Source organism: Caloenas nicobarica, chromosome 18, assembly GCF_036013445.1.
Source record: "Caloenas nicobarica isolate bCalNic1 chromosome 18, bCalNic1.hap1, whole genome shotgun sequence".
NCBI classification, from domain to species: domain Eukaryota; kingdom Metazoa; phylum Chordata; class Aves; order Columbiformes; family Columbidae; genus Caloenas; species Caloenas nicobarica.
This window is the reverse complement of record NC_088262.1, coordinates 5,265,811-5,281,474: the sequence shown is the minus strand read 5'-3', so window position 1 is coordinate 5,281,474 and position 15,664 is coordinate 5,265,811. Positions and strand designations below refer to the sequence as shown.

The 15,664-nt window shown below is 57.2% G+C and overlaps 1 protein-coding gene across 1 annotated transcript; it reads right to left on the bottom strand.

Annotated features, from left to right (window-relative positions):
• Nucleotides 1–5,220: 5,220 nt before the first annotated feature.
• Nucleotides 5,221–14,723, bottom strand: FDXR (ferredoxin reductase). The gene is made up of 12 exons (XM_065647801.1): nucleotides 14,662–14,723; nucleotides 14,003–14,100; nucleotides 12,259–12,354; nucleotides 11,598–11,720; nucleotides 10,933–11,046; nucleotides 10,325–10,426; nucleotides 9,798–9,905; nucleotides 9,514–9,598; nucleotides 8,384–8,583; nucleotides 7,566–7,737; nucleotides 6,491–6,664; nucleotides 5,221–5,777 (listed from the first exon to the last, which is right to left on the bottom strand). The coding sequence occupies exons 1-12, from the start codon at nucleotides 14,705–14,707 to the stop codon at nucleotides 5,647–5,649; spliced, it is 1,449 nt and encodes a 482-aa protein (XP_065503873.1). The 5' UTR covers nucleotides 14,708–14,723; the 3' UTR covers nucleotides 5,221–5,646.
• Between the last annotated feature and the right edge of the window lie 941 nt (nucleotides 14,724–15,664).

The following is a 15,664-nucleotide window of genomic DNA, read 5'->3' as shown; positions in this document are numbered from 1 at the left end:
GACAGCTCACAGTTCATGCTGCAGAGCAAGCGGCTGCGCTGAGAGCTCACCCCCAGGTTCTCAGCTTTCCTAGCACAAAGTCCTTCAGTGTGTTTAAAAACAAACCCACAACGTTTTCCTGGGGGAAAATGCAAAGATTCCCCTAAACCAGGGCCACCATGCAACTAAAAGCAGTTTATCGGAGCTGTTCTGCAATCCTCAAAATACCTTATTTCTGCATTTAAATAATAGAAGTCCTTTTAACATTCCAAAAAAGTGCCCTAATGGCTGTAAATGTTCTGGTGGGAACAAAAGCCCCAGGACAAAGACCACAACCCTGGAAGGTGCAGCTGAAGTGGTACTCTGGTGTGGGGCCCTCAGTGTCCAAGTGGGTCCATCACCCCAATAAGAGGGGCCATTGCCCCATCACCTTTCCTCAGCATCTTTTTTTGCAGGAGGCTCCAAAAGCAGGTTGATAAAGGCGAGGTGCCACGCTCCGACAGCTCCTGGTGTGCTGCCACCTCCCGCAGGGACAATCCCACCAGTGGCCGTGTCAGGCAAGCGAGGGTGACACAGGGGGACCATGGTGGGAGCCCAATGTTTGTCCAGCTTCACACCAATCCATCCAGGGTGTCAAAGAAGTGCCTTGGTCTCCATGCAGGCTCCTTGCGCCCCATCACAAACCCACCAGCATCCTGCACCCCAACCTGGGGTAAAACCCCTCACAGCACATCCAACTCAGCCCCTCTCTGTTCTGTCCCTGCCCAGTCCTGCAGACTCAATGGGAGCCCATCAACTCCCAGTATAAACCCACACCCAAGCCCCTACCCACACCGTCACAGCCCCAGCAGCATCTTTAATATTTCTAGTTCTGCAGGGTAAGCCCCACCATCAGCCTCCTATTTGTAGGAGATACTCGGCCAAAGGTTTTTAACCCAAGTGCATCCTAACCCAGGAGTTTAGGAAGGACAGGACCCAGGTCTATGTGCTGCCAGCACACAGCCAGAGCTGCCCCTGGATGGGCAGGGTGGCAGCTGGGTGACACAGCCTGCTTGGGCTGTCCCCACAGCCACCTGCATCCTGCTAATGGCACCTGATGTCAGACAAACACAGCACTGTGCCCACAGGTCTTGCAGGTGGTACTTGTGACACAGACCAGAGGTTTAGCACTGGTCCTGCACCCATCCCAGTCCTGTTGTCACCTGCCAGCCCAGAAGTTTGGCCAAAAATTAAGGTCTGAGCACAGATGCTCCTGCTCCTGGGCACCCACCTCACCCCATTCATCTGGGTCTTATTTAAGAAGATTTGGCTCCCAGGGCCACCCCCAAAACACACTGTCCCCACATACCCTGTCTGCTCGCTCCCAAAAGGCATCAGGGCTTCAGTGCTTAAATAACCACACAGAGCTGGCCACTGTCTTGGATTCCAGCAGCCCCAAAAGCAATTGAGGCAGAAAGCAGAGCAAGGAGAAAGGTGGGAGAGAGGCCATGGGGACGGTGCCGTGCCCGGCATGACATGGATCCAGCACAGCTTTGCTCCCCTGCCACCGTGTCCTACCCTCACAGTAATGAAAGGAGCTAAAATAAACAGGGACTGTTTCGTCCCTGCAGGGATTATTCCTCCTCCCCAGGTGGCGTGTGCCTGCGGGGCTGCCCCAGAAGTTGGGGATGAGGCAGCCAAAGTCAGCAGGTTGGAAATGGAAATTTCTCAGGAAGGGAGAAAATCACTTCTTTCTGGGGCGTAACCAGCCCTCGCCTTCCAACAACTTCATTTGCCACTCTTGTGTCCCTAAATAACTCCTCCAAGCAGCTGCTGGGAGTTTATACATCTCCTTCACCTCTGCTCCCCTCTCAGCTTTGAGAAATGGGCTCGTGCAGCCCTGATTTCCAAAGGAACTCACCCCAAACAGAGGGAAAACCTCTGGCCCCGCATAGCTGCTGCAGGACCCCAACACCAACCCAACCACAGGCAAAGCTTTGGGGGATGCAGAGCCCTGGGAAGGCTGGGTGTCTTAATGCTGGGAGTGGAAACCATGAGCCTCTGGTGGGTCTGGAGCCAAGGATGCGCTTGGGCTCCTTTCAGAGAAGGGGTGATGTTGTACCAGGAGGGAAGCGGTTTCCTGGGTGCAGCGGGGCTGGAAACCCACTCCAGTGACCCCTCAGCTTGGTACCCCGACCTGGTCACCATCCCTACCTGGGGCTGGAGAGAAGAATACATGAGGTAGGAGAAGACACGCACAGGAGAGCAAGCGGCGAGGCGGGGGTACACACAGGGACCGGTGCTTGTGCTCAGCCAAAGCGCTGAGGTCAGCACTTTCCAGAGCCATCTGTTCCCCCCGGCGCAGCACAACTCACCCCGGCTCCCAGTGCCGCAATTCAGTGATTCACGTGGCGAGAGGCTGGGGATGGTGTAACGCCGGACACCGCCTCTGCGGCCACGCGAACACCAGGGATGAGGCTGGAAAATTGTATCTTAGCCATGCTGCTGAAATGCTTTTTCAACCATTGTTGTTCTTTTTTTTTTCTGGTCGTGTGAATCGGCAGTTAAACGGCAGCGCAGCTCCTCAGTGCTGGGCCGGAGACCTGACTCTCAAGCTGGTTCTTCCCTTATTCCAGAGCACAGGTAACCTCCTGCTTCACGGGCTCTAAGTGCTGGTTTGAAAAGGCCCAGTTCAGCAAGCAGCCTGTTAGCAAGCCAGCAAGAACCTCCACACTTGTCTCCTGGGTGTAATTGCAAAATGCAGCATCAACAGACACTTTTGGGGTGTCTCAGACCTGCTTCTTCCCTGTATCACTCCAAGCTGCCCACGCAAGGCAGTAGCCCTAGGGCAGAGAAGAGCTAAGCCTGCAAAAGCTCTGCAGAGCAGGGAAACTGAGGCACAGCAGCACAAAGCAGCAGTGGGAGGTTGCGAAGGCACAGCTGAAGAGCTTTTACCCCACACCCTGATGAGCTCGCTCTCTGCTCCATACCCAGCCTGGCTGCCTTGGAGAGCAGCACCCAAAACATCAAGGAACGTGGGGTGCAGGAAGATCCGCGCAGCCAGTCCTGAGGTGAAACCTCACCAGCTGCTGGTCTCCACCAGCTTTGTGCAGCCTCGTTAGCGCTGAGCTGAGCCAGAACTCATCGGAGCTGGGAAGTCCACGTTAAGACCCGGCAGCCCCGACTTTCAGCTTTTCAGGCCAGCAGACGGGTGTCATTCACAGCATCGCCCACCTGGCTCCTCACCAGCTGCAGAAGATGGCTTTGGAGAGCGGAGGGCAAGGGGGGCGCTGCCCAGAGATGCTGCCCCCCTCATCCCACCAGGACGGGAACACACCGGGAGCAAACATCCACAACGCTAATGGTGCCTAAAAGCAGCACCTGAATGTAAACAGGGAGCCTGCATGGGCCACCCAACCTGCTCAGAGCCAGGCGGGCGGCTGGGCCACCCCCCCAGCCCCAGGGGTGCTGGGTCACCCCCCCAGCCCACTCGGCCCCTTTGCTCCCCGTTACCGGCCTCCCAGCGCCACCTAACGACACAGCGACCGGGGACAAGGACCTTCCCGGGGAAGCTGGATGCATCTTGGTCCCCGGAGAGAAGGATGGAGAACAGGGACAGGGAGGCAGCAGGACTCCTGCTGGGGCTTGGGGATGCAGGTGGCGAAGGGGAGCTGGAGGTGTCGAATAAGGATTTACAGAATCGTAACGATCCTTCCTCTGTTCATGAGGCTCCGTTCTCCATCCCTGCCCTTCGCTAACCTTGATCATCCCACGGCTCTCCCGTAGCCCAGAACTAACCCCAGGGCCTTGGCCAAGGTCAGGGTTGGGCAAGGACACGGCTCAGCAAAGCAAGACGTTCCCCTTAATGTGTTATTGCAGCCCAAAAACTACCCTGAAGCATCACCAGTTCAGGAACAGCCATTTGCTGTGCTCGGCGCAAGCACCGTGGCCTTATCGCAGCTACAAAAGCTCCCCAACATCAACATTCATGGCGACGTGGAACAAAACCCTGGGGACAAGCCAGCTCATCTCTTCCCAATACTTGCAGATTTGATGCAACCACAACAACCCCTTCTCTGGCTGGGCGATCTACCAACGCGGCTGCTCCCCACACTCAGCGCAACCCCCTCGCCTCCACATCCCCCTTTCCAAAGCACTTTATTCGCCTCTGAACCCGGAGCTGCTGTAATCTCCTGCTCAAGAGTTCAGCATTAAAACCGCATCAGCCGCCAGACGTAACGAGAGCCCCATCACACGAGCAGCTGTTCGACAAAAGCTTTATTGCTCGTTTGCGTACGAGCTCCCAGTATCGCATTTCCTGAGTTTCTTAATGAGCTTGCAAATGAGATTTAAATAGAAAAGAGGAAAAAAAAAAAAAAGGGAAAAAAAAGGAAAAAAAAAAAGAGAAGCCACAGATCTCCCTTGCCTGAGGTTGGACCAGCGATGGGGTGGGAGCAGAGTGCACGGTGGGCACGTCCTCTGCAATGGGAGAGGACTCAGCACTTGAGCGTGGACCTAAAATAAGCCCTGGCTGGTTCTATCCTCTGCTTCCATCACGGTGCCCGATCTGTTTCTGACACACGGTCACCAGCAACTGCCACTGTCACCACTTCCACAGGTCAGAGAGGGGCAGTTGTGACCCTGCGGGGAGCACAGCAGGTTGGGGACAGCGTGGGTGGCAGGACGGCCAGGGGAGGGCACCGCGCTGACGTGGCCCTTGCGCCACGGATAAAGAGGAGATTACGGCTCACAGCTTGTAATCTGGCTTAAAACCTGTCACCGTAGTCAATTTGGGCTAAGAGAAACATTTAATAAGCTTCAAAACACACAGGCCAAAAAAAAAACCCCAAACCAACAAACAGCCCAACAGTGAATGAAGAGAAAGGGCTCGAGGCATCGCTTGCATCAGCCAGCACTGGCAGGTACCAACCAACACAGGATCTCTCCTGATCCGGAACAAGGCAATTACACACTCGTTATCCCAATCCATCCCGTGAGCCAGGGCCCAGGCTCTGCCGGGGCTGAACTGTGGGAGGCGGAAAAACAAAATAATGCCCTTGACTGTTTGTTTAGAGCTCACAAGGAACGGAGAGCGAACGGTCCCTCCCGAGGAGCTGCCCTGCCATGGGACACGGCGCAGGAGCCATGGGGGGTCCCAGGTTAAGGCAGACACAGACAAAGAATCCAGGTCCAATTTGGCTTTCCTGTAAGGATTTATTTAAAAAAAAAAAAAAAAAAAAAAAAAAAAAAAAAAAAGCCTGCTCAGGCGTGATGACAAGGCAACGAAGCCATTTGGCTTGAGGTTTAAAGGGGAGGCAGCAAGACACGAGGAAGCTTCTCTCCGTGACTTGCCACAGGGAAGGTGCCCAGCCAGGGCTCCTGCCAGGGACACATCGCCCCTCATCTGTGCCACCAACTCGTTAAATGCTCGGCCAATTCGTTAATGCTCAAAGGACCCGAATGACAGAACCGCCCCAGGGGCAGCAGCCAGCTGCAGAGACACAGGACCAGCCGGCAGCCTCAGGTATTTTGAAACACTCACTTCAGGAACACAAAGTTCATGCTTACAAGTGCCACACGCCTCCCGGAGTGGCCACCAGCCCCAGGCACAAGCCTTGTGCTCCCAGGCCATCTGTAACCCACTGGTGTGACCAGCCGAAACAGCGCCACGTTCCCATCGCTGCTGCTTTAGTGACTGATCAGCCGCAGCATCTCCTGAGGATCCACGATCTTCTCCCGGGGTTTGCCAGCAGCTTTGCCTCTCGCCACTTCGGCAGCGTCGATTTTCTCCCAGTCGGAGAAGGACACGGGACGGACCCCTGAGGTGACAGCGAGAGACAGGAGGGAGAAGTTAACCAAGGAAAAAGGAGTTCAGCCTCACCCCCCCGTTAGCAGGGACGTGCCGTGCGAGCAAAGCCTGCCCTTTCCTCACATGGCATGAGACTTCACCCTGGCAAAGGAATAACAATAATTTTTAGCACCACGAGGAGAGGGATGGCAGGTTGCAGTCGGCTCGGATCAGTCAGACCTTTGCAAGCCGTAACAATGGTGAGCACGGTCTCACCTTGGGGGACAAAACGCTTCCAGTTCTCTCTTAAACCTCAGACAGTTAACGAGGCAAAACACACACACTTTAATTGAATGCCTTTAAACACAGCAACGGCAAATTACTCTCTTGGGCGTTTTAATCTTTCCCCCAACTTGCCTGGAAGGATTGCTGGGAAAAGCACTCCAGAGCAATAACTGGCTGTCTAGGCAGCTGACAGTGACATTTTACCCAAGGTCTGTGCTGCTTTTCACAGCTCTTCCCAGCAAGGGGTCATCAACCTCAGCAATGGCAGAAGTTCAAGGGAAGTAAAGTCTTGCTCTCCCTGGACTTTGGAGCAACAAAACAGCAGCACAACACATTTCTGTGGCTCAGCCTCTGCTCCCAAAAGTAGCTGACAGGACTCGCTGCCCCAGGACACCCCAATCCAGGAGGAGTTTGGCTCCATCACACCCTGATGCCGGCTGCTCAGCCCCCCGCACTGACCTCGGCTGTGCAAGATGCTCTCCACAGCCCCAAACCCTTCTCTGGAGGTGGCCACGTCCAGCACGCCCGTCTGGAGATCCTCTAACACGGACTGGGCAGTGTCGAAGCTGTCGTTCATGGTGGTGATGATGACGCCGGTGGGTCCCCTCTTCACCCACCCGCTGCAGTACAGACCTGCGCAGAGCAGCCAGGCTCGATCCGGCATGTGGACACAGACCCTCCCGGCTGCCCGTCCTCACCCTGTCCCCAGGTGTCACATCAATGGTTGGACTCCATCATCCTGAGGGTCTCTTCCAACTGAAATGATTCTATGATCAAGCTGCAGGCGGTGGAAGAATCCACCCCTGTGGTGGGGACAGAGCGTGGCCCTTCAATGGTGCTGTCACAGGAGTTTGGGTACCTGCAGCCCGGCACCAAGCAGCCATATGGGCCGTGTTGCTTCAGGAACAGACTCCAAGGCCCAGTAAAACCAGCCTGTGCAAAACCAGACACCCCTGGTGCAAGCTGGGGACAGGCCAGGTCTTAACACCCGGCAGAGGCAGCTTCTTTCCTCAGTTTCCACTCTCTGAGGTGTACGACCACCTTAGAATCATAGAATCATTTTGGTTGGAAGAGACCCTCAAGATCAGAGTCCAACCGTTACCCCAACCCTGGCACTAACCCATGTCCCCAGGAACCTCGTTTCCGCGTCTGTTCAGCCCCTCCAGGGATGGTGACTCCACCGCTGCCCTGGGCAGCCTGTTCCAATGCCCCACAGCCCTTTGGGGAAGAAATTGTTCCCCAGATCCAACCTCAGCCTCCCCTGGTGCAACTTGAGGCCGTTTCCTCTGGTCCTGTCACTTGTTCCTGGGGAGCAGAGCCCGACCCCCCTGGCTCCAAGCTCCTTTCAGGCAGGTCAGAGATCAGAAGGTCTCCCCTCAGCTCCTGTTCTCCAGCTGAACCCCCCAGGTCCCTCAGCCGCTCCCACCACACTTGTGCTCCAGATCCTTCACCAGCTTGTACCCATGCCCTTGATGAACAGAGTTTCCCACCCCAAAACCCCCAGCCCACCATGTGTTTCCCTGCGGACACAGACCTGGGACACCCTCCACTCTGCCCGAGCTGTTGGGGATAACGCCGCGCTGGGTGTCGAAGGGCACGGCCGGGTCCAGGGGCAGGCTCTGGTAGCCAATGCTGCTGAGCACCAGCCCACACTCCAGCTCCTCCACGTCTCCTGTGGGGACGGCTTTGGCAGAGTCACCTGAGCCCTGGGAGAGGGAGGAAGAGGCTGGTGACCTCCAGACCGTCACTAGATCATAGAATCATAGAATGTCCTGAGCTGGAAGGGACCCACAAGGATCACCGAGCCAAACTCCTGTCCCTGCACAGGACAACCCCACAGTTCACACTGTGTGTCTGAGGACGTTGTCCAGTCTCTTCTTGAACACTGTCAGGCTTGGGGCCATGATACCTCCCTGGGGAGCCTGTTCCAGTGTCCAGCACCCTCTGGGTGAAGAACCTTTTCTGAATGTTCAACCTAAACCTCCACAGCACATCTTCCTGCCATTCCCTCAGGTGCAATCACTGGTTGCCAGATAAAAGAGTTCAGCACCTGCCCCTTCTTCCCTTGTGAGGAAGCCATAGACTGCGATGAGATGCAGAGCAGCAGCCTCCTTCTGTCCCCTTTGGCATCCTTGACCCCTGGGTATTTGCTGAACACCTTTCTGCAGCAGCAGCAGTGTGGAAATCGCTCCCTTTAGATGGGGAAATGCTCTTGTCGGTGGGACCGGCTTCTCCAAGAGCCTGCCAGCGGCCACCCCAGCCAGCTGTGGAACAGCCAGCTGTCTTTGGAGAGATCCCCAAGGGCTGCGGGACATCCTGCTCCATCCCAGCCCCCCAGGAGCCCGTCCGTACCTCCAGGCGGGTCAGGGCCAGGCGGACGCCCCTCGCCCGCCTCCCATCAGCGGTGGGCAGCACTGCCTGAGGGCTGCGCTGGAACTTCAGCCCCCACTCCCGGGGGGCTCCTGCCTGCACCTTCACCGCCTTCTCCCCAGGCTTCTCCAGGGCTGTTTTGATCATCAACTCAGTCAGTCGCTTCCTGGGCCTGGGGGCATCTAGGAAGAAAGCGAGAGCTTCAGGACAGGAACTGCAACAAAAGCCCCTCGGGACACCGAGCTGAGGCCACGTCAAGGCGGTTTCAGTAGTACATGAGCATCTGTTTGGAGTCTGTCATGCAGACTGGACTCCAAAGCCTTTGAGATGACAAACTGCAAGTCAAAGTGACCAGGAAAGCTCTTGAGGCTTGAGGCCAGTGGGACACACAAATCAAAGCCTGTGGTTTTGCTGTCTTGCTGGTGCTCGGAGGCAGCAGCCTGTGGAGAAGAGCAAGTCTCTGGACACTATCAAACTCTGTGTTTTCTTTTTAGCTCTGCAGGAAGCTCTTAAATCAACAGTCTTGGGATCTCTCCTGCAAGGTTCTCCCAGCCCTCCCAAACCTCTCGCATTCATCACTCCGTGCGTAAGTATCACTCCCTAGCAGCAAAGTGGTTGCACAAACAGAGAAACTGGCTGTTCCCTTGCCTTGGTGGCCTCCTAGGATGAGCTACATCATGGTCACCCAGGTTTCAAACGCCGTGCATTAAGCACAGGACAAGAGTTTTTCTCTGATGTACATTCTGAGCATCTCCAGATCATTCTTGGACACTTGTCTGTCAAGGTGAGTCCCTGTCCAGAGGGGCACAGAATCATTTTGTTTGGAAGAGACCCTCAAAATCATTGAGTCCAAATGTTAATCCAACACCGGCACTACCCCATGTCCCTGAGAACCTCATCTCTGTGTCTGTTCAACCCCTCCAGGGATGGTGACTCCACCACTGCCCTGGGCAGCCTGTTCCAATGCCCGACACCCCTTTCCGAGAAGAAATTTCTCCTAATATCCAATCTGAACCTCCCCGGTACAATTTGAGGCTGTTTCCTCTTATCCTTTCACTTGTACTTGGGAGAAGAGACCAACCCACCCCCCATGCTTGGCACACTCCCATCACCTCTCACAGCATTTTCCAGGCCTGTGAAGTCCACAGGGTTCAGGACAGGTCTGGTACCGGGCAGGTTTATCATCTCCCGCAGCTCCTGGGAATTGCAGGCAGGAAGATGTTACCTCCAGCACAGAGAGGTCACCAACAGCCCCAGGTCCCCGCACCCAGCAGCCCAGGCTAGAAACCAGCACATGGGTGCAGGATGGGGGACAACTGGGTTCCCCACCCGCTCTCAAACCACCTGGGGCTCAGCACTGGGAAACACAGATGCACCCCAGCACCCCCAGCCTTACCTTGATGGTGAAAGCAACTTGGAGAGGTCCCCTCCTGCCCACCAGCCAGACGCGCTTCACCTTGCTGCAGGCAAGAGCTGCCAGGGAACCCTCAGTGATATCTGTTTGCTGCAAGACAGAGAGGGGACAGTGGGCCGAGGGCACATTTGGGGGAACCGGGGGGAAGGCACAGCCTCTGAAGGTGACAAATCCACAGAAAAGCAGGCTGGGCACATGGAGAACCTGGGTGAGGATGGAGAACACCTCACCTCCCTTTGCACAGAGCCATTTGCACAGCTGGTCCCTCAGCACTGAGTGAACAGGGTGTTTCAAAAAGATGGATCCAATTGCAGAGACAGAGCAACTTTTAGACCCCTCCTACGGGCTGTGAATTCACAGGGTACACCCAAGAGGCAACAGCCTCCCCTGGGGAAAGATCCCAATGACAGGAGAACCTGAAGTTTTGCTGAGATGGGTGGAAACCAGCACCCACCCAGCAGGGAGGGGGTTTGGGCCCCTTTGCGGTGTGGAATATCGTTGTGCCTCACCCTGAGGAGATGCAGCGGGGACAGGAGGATGCGGGCAACGTCCAGCGCCACGTTGCCGTGACCCAGGATCAGCGCTGTCTCGCAGCTCAGGTCGGGCTTCAGCTGCGGGGAATGACCCATCCATGAGCAAATCCACCCGGTCTCCACGATGTCCACCCCCTTAGACCCGCTCCCACCACCCAAATTCCCTTCTAACCCTCTTTTTCTCAAAAAGAGGTGGCGCAGACAGGAAAACTCCACGCCAGCAAGACACAGCGGCACAGTCACTCTGGGCACCGCAGCTGATCCCTCTCACCCTCTTCCCACGATGGCACCTCTGGGACCAGGGGCTATTTCAGCCAAGAAACCTCCTCAGGCCAAAGCAGAGCATCATCCCGCCGCAAGTTCCCATCTGGCCTGGCCAAAACGTGCTGCCAACCTACGAAGCCAGCTAATCCGCTCTCACCGATGTGCAAATTGTTCACATTTCTACCATTTAAGAAGGATTTAACGTGGTGCCTGCTAATCTTTTCCAATCGCTGGGCCTTTCAGGACTTAATCTGGAGCTGAATACCTGTGTTGGGATGTAGGATGGGGAGGAAGGGCAGGGAAAGCATCGCTGTACTCACGTCCCGGTTCTCGGGCAGCCCGTTGTACCAGCCCACGAAGGCTCGGGCTGAATAAACGCCAGAGAGGTTCTCCCCTGGGATCCCCAGAACCCGGTTATCTTCAGCGCCGTAACTCTGAGGAGGGAGCAGACACAGTCAGAGATGTCACTGTGTGCAGGGTGTGATACCAAAGCACAAATCTCCTTTCCAGCTGCTGCCAGGGACCCTGCATGGCTGCCAACCCTTCCCAAGGGCCGGGATACCCAACAGAGGGGTTAAACACAGCCTGAGCACTGGGACTTCACGCAGCCCACTCGCCTGGGCTCCAGAGCCAAACTGGAACAATTTGGGCCAAGGCAGAGCAGTAGCTGAGGGCTGAACAGGAGGGACACATCCCTGTCAGGCTGAAACTGGGATTTGCCGTCACAAGGAAGAGACTTTTCAGCCATCGCCCCTTCCAGCGGGGTTTCGGAGACCTGAATTTGAAGCACATGCTCCCTGCAAGGCTTTGGACAAGCCTCGTAGCGTCTGAGCTGTCCCGAGACTGGGGAGAGTTTACCACTGCAATAAAGCACCCAGAAACACCAAACCCAAACCCTCATCCTGAAATCCCAGAGGGGAATAACCCCGAAGACTTCCCCTGTGATTTCTGGGGGGCCGGGGCAGCCCCGAGGTGCGGTACCCACCAGCACCACGGCGTGGTAAGCCTGCCGCAGCTCGGCCACCGTCACGTCCCTCCCCACGGTGACGTTCCCGTAGTAGGCACAGCGCTCCGAGCGCGCCGTCTGCGTGAAGGAGTTGATCACGTTCTGCCGAGATCAAAGACACACCGGGGAGTTACATCCCAGCCCCAGCCAGGGACAAGGCTGCTGCTGGCAGGAGGTCTCTGTCCCTGTCCCCCCCTGGCCTTGGAATGCTTCTCCCCCTCTCCGGGTCGGTTATTCTGAGACTCTTATCTAACAGGCACAAATAATTCACCAAGAGATAAGCGCAGCTGCCACTTGGCACTCTTTCCACCACCCTTTGCGGAAAGGGAGATCCGCCTTTTGCACCCACCCACTGACAACGGGACCCTCTCAACACCTTCAGCCCCTCTGAGTAAACCTCCTTGTAGAAGAAAACTTCCCAAAGGTGAGGCTGGACAGGGAGCCCCACCAAACCACCAGATGTCCCATATCACCCGGCCATGGCCCAGCTGGGTCTCAGCAGGGACAAGGAGGAGATTTGGACCTCTCCAGTATCATAGCCTCGCTCCTCAGCGAGCCTTGAGGCACCACGAAGGACATCGACTCCCTGCCCTGCACCCACCACCATCATGTTCACCCACGGAGCTGAGCCAGCACTGACCTTCACTTCGGGGTGGTCTGGGGCCACCCCAAACCGGACGAGCCCGAAGGGAACAGGCAGCTTCTCATAGATGTCGATGCGGGCTCCACCATGGTGCTGCAAGAGAAGGATGTCACATGTAGGGGACGAGGACAGAGAGGGCATATGAGCCCAGCAGCTCTGGAGGGACACGCAAGCTCGTGGGCTGCTGGGGAAGGACGGGGCGGGAAGGGGCTGCACCGAGAGAGGACAAGAGGAAACAGCCTCAAGTTGCACCACCAGAGGTTTAGGTTGGACCTTGGGAACAATTTCTTCCCAGAAAGGGCTGTCGGGCACTGGAACAGGCTGCCCAGGGCAGTGGTGGAGTCACCATCCCTGGAGGGGTTGGACGGACGCGGAGATGAGGTTCTCAGGGACATGGGGTAGGGCCAGGGGTGGGTTACTGGTTGGACTTGATCTTGAGGGTCTCTTCCAACCAAAATTATCCTGTGATTCTATAAGATCCTGAAGTCAGAAACATCCTGTTCCAGACTCTTCCATGTTCAAGGTGATGCTGGACCTGCTACTGTCAGCTCAGATCATGAGGTGGAGCAGAGAATGCGACCCCAACCACCACCAAGTACATCTCGTGGGGGGCTCCATCCTCCTGCCCACCCACAGCCCCTCTTCCACACTAACCCAGTGGCTCTTGGGTACGCGGGGGGTTGACAAAAGAGCCCCCACCCTGGGTGCTGCTGGACCCACCAGGCCGTCTACCAGCCCCCAGCAGAGATGTCCATGCCCTGAGATCCCCCCGAGCTGAGTCACCTCAGGGTCGCAGCTTTAGCCAGATGTTTTGCTATAAGGCTTCTGTTATCATGTATTTTGAGTCAGCCTCTTCCCAGAGATTAAGCAGCCCTAAAATTTGTCCCTGAGGCTTAGTAACAGCTATTTTCCGACACGTATCGGAGACAACACAGCATGATTTAATGATGAGGTTAAGCCGCTGCATCGCTGGTGGGTGTCAGCAGCCTGGTTCTGCGCCTGGGGCTCACATTCTAACAGAGGTGTGACCACCCAAAGCATTAACGTTCACAGACACTGGGCAAAGGGCCACCTGTGTGCTTTAGAATCACAGAAAGTCCTGAGTTGGAAGGGACCCACAAGGATCATCAAATCCAGCCCCCTCCCTGCATAGGACAACCCCAAAATTCACACCGTGTGTCTGAGGACGTTGTCCAGTCTCTTCTTGAACACTGTCAGGTTGGGGCCGTGACACCTCCCTGGGGAGCCTGTTCCAGTGTCCAGCACCCTCTGGGTGAAGAACCTTTTCCTCATGTCCAACCTAAACCTCCCTGGCACATCTTCCTGCCATTCCCTCGGGTCCCATCATCAGTCAGAGAAGAGATCAGCACCTTTAACTCCCCTTGGGGAGGAGGGAGCAGAGGACCAGGTGCTGCACGTTCCCTTTAATGCACAGTTAATGTCACCCCTGTAGGGTGACACCAGCTCCAAGTAAGGCAGATTCCGCCGCTTAATTCTAGAAAAATCACTTGGGCCAAACTTGCAGCAACCTGGGTGGCCCCGGGGAGGGCAGGGACAGGAGCAGCTGTTCCCACCCCAGGAGAAGGGGCCAGGAGGACTCTGTGCTGCCCCAAGCAGCCCCTGACACCACAGACCTGGCTGGAGTGGGGCCGGGAGCCCCCAAAACCGCATCCCACCCCAGCCAGAGCCAGCCCGGCGGGGTCCCTGCCCTCACCCGCGCCCAGATCCCCCCTCCCGGTACCTTGAGGATGTGCTGAGCCGTATAGAAGCCGGCGGGGCCGCTGCCCACCACGCAGAGCCGGGGCAGCGGGGCGGCCGAGGACAGCCAGCGCCGGAGACCTGCGGGGGACAAGGACACGGGGGACGCGATGCCACACGGGTCGTTGACCCCACGCCCGGCCAAGGCCCGTCCCGCCCGCCAGCACCCACCGAGCGGGGCGCGTCCCCCCGCACCGGCCATGGCGCACGGCGGCCGGCGGGCACGGCCGGGGTTATGTACCCACCGGCGGCGCGGCCCCCGGGGCGGTTCGGGGCGGAAACGCCGAGCCCGCGGCCTTGAGCTTGCGGCTGGGCCGGTGGTGCCGGGGGGAGGGCTGACGGCACCGGAAAGCACCGGACGGGAGACACCGGGGGTTGCGGAGACACCGGGGGTTGCGGAGACACCGCACCCCGCCCCAGAGCACCGGGGACGGCTCCGGAGCTGGAGCACGAACCTGCTGGGCACGGTTCCCGTAGCCGCCCGGACGCACGACCCCGGTTCTTCCCGCCCCGGCTCCTCCCGCAGCCCCGGTTCTCCCGGACCCGGGACACGTGTTCCGCCCCCCCGGCGCCGGTTGACCCCGTGACGCCTCCAGGCCCCGCCCCTCACGGCCCGTGACGCCTCCAGGCCCCGCCCCTCACCGCCCGTGACGACACCGCCCCTCCAGCACGTGCCGCCCGGTCCCATCCCGGTCGCCGCCGCCGCCACCGCTGCCCCGCCCCTTCTCCCCGCCGACCAATGGCGAGGCAGGAGAGCGTCACGTTTAGCATAACCCCGCCCACACAGCGAAGCGTCGCCCCGCCTCCGCGCCGGCAACCAATGGCAGCATGCCGTTGCTCCTACACATGTCCGGAAACGAGCGATACCATAGAGCGCTAGGAAAGGCAAGACTGTCTCACGGCCGCCCGCGCCGCCGCTCTCTATGGCGAGGCCTCCGCGGTACCCTACCTGCCTCCCCATCGGCTCCATCCCTGAGGCTGCTAATTGCGTGCGCCCCTTTATTGCCAAGACTGATTAACTGCGGGGGTCTCTCGGTGGAAGCCGAAGCTCAGACTGATTTTAACCAACTCCTTGCACAGCCGTCAACCCACCACCAGCAGAAAACCACAGCATCCCCTCAGTAAAGGATGAACCAGATAAATGCTACTGCCGGGCACCCAACCCTTTCCCTGCTTTATTTTCCCCTTAATCATTCGACTCATTTCAAATGCAACTACTCACATCTCCCACGCAGGAGCACCCTGTCTTTCTTCAGCCTCCATGTGATGCACCAGGCAGGGAAATCATCTCAGTGGGCCCAGGAGATGTTTAAGGGTTATACAAATGCCAAAGCATGCAGGCAAGAGCTAAAGGGCCTTTTTAAAAGCAATTAAGACCAAAAGGAGTTTACAGCTAGAAGCTGATTTTAATCAGGGTCATAAAACCCACATGCTTTCTCACACAGCCTTGAAAATTGGTTCATGGCTTTCTGCGAAGGCATGCTGAGAACAGCAGCTGGCCCTGTGCCTCCGTCTGCACCCGCTCCTCCAGGCTGTTTGTGGCAAGGACCAGGATTTCCAATGGCTTTAAATCCTGCACTTGTGCTCTGAGTCCCCAGCCTCAGCACAACACAGCCATTGCCATCCCATTGCCCACAGAGACAAG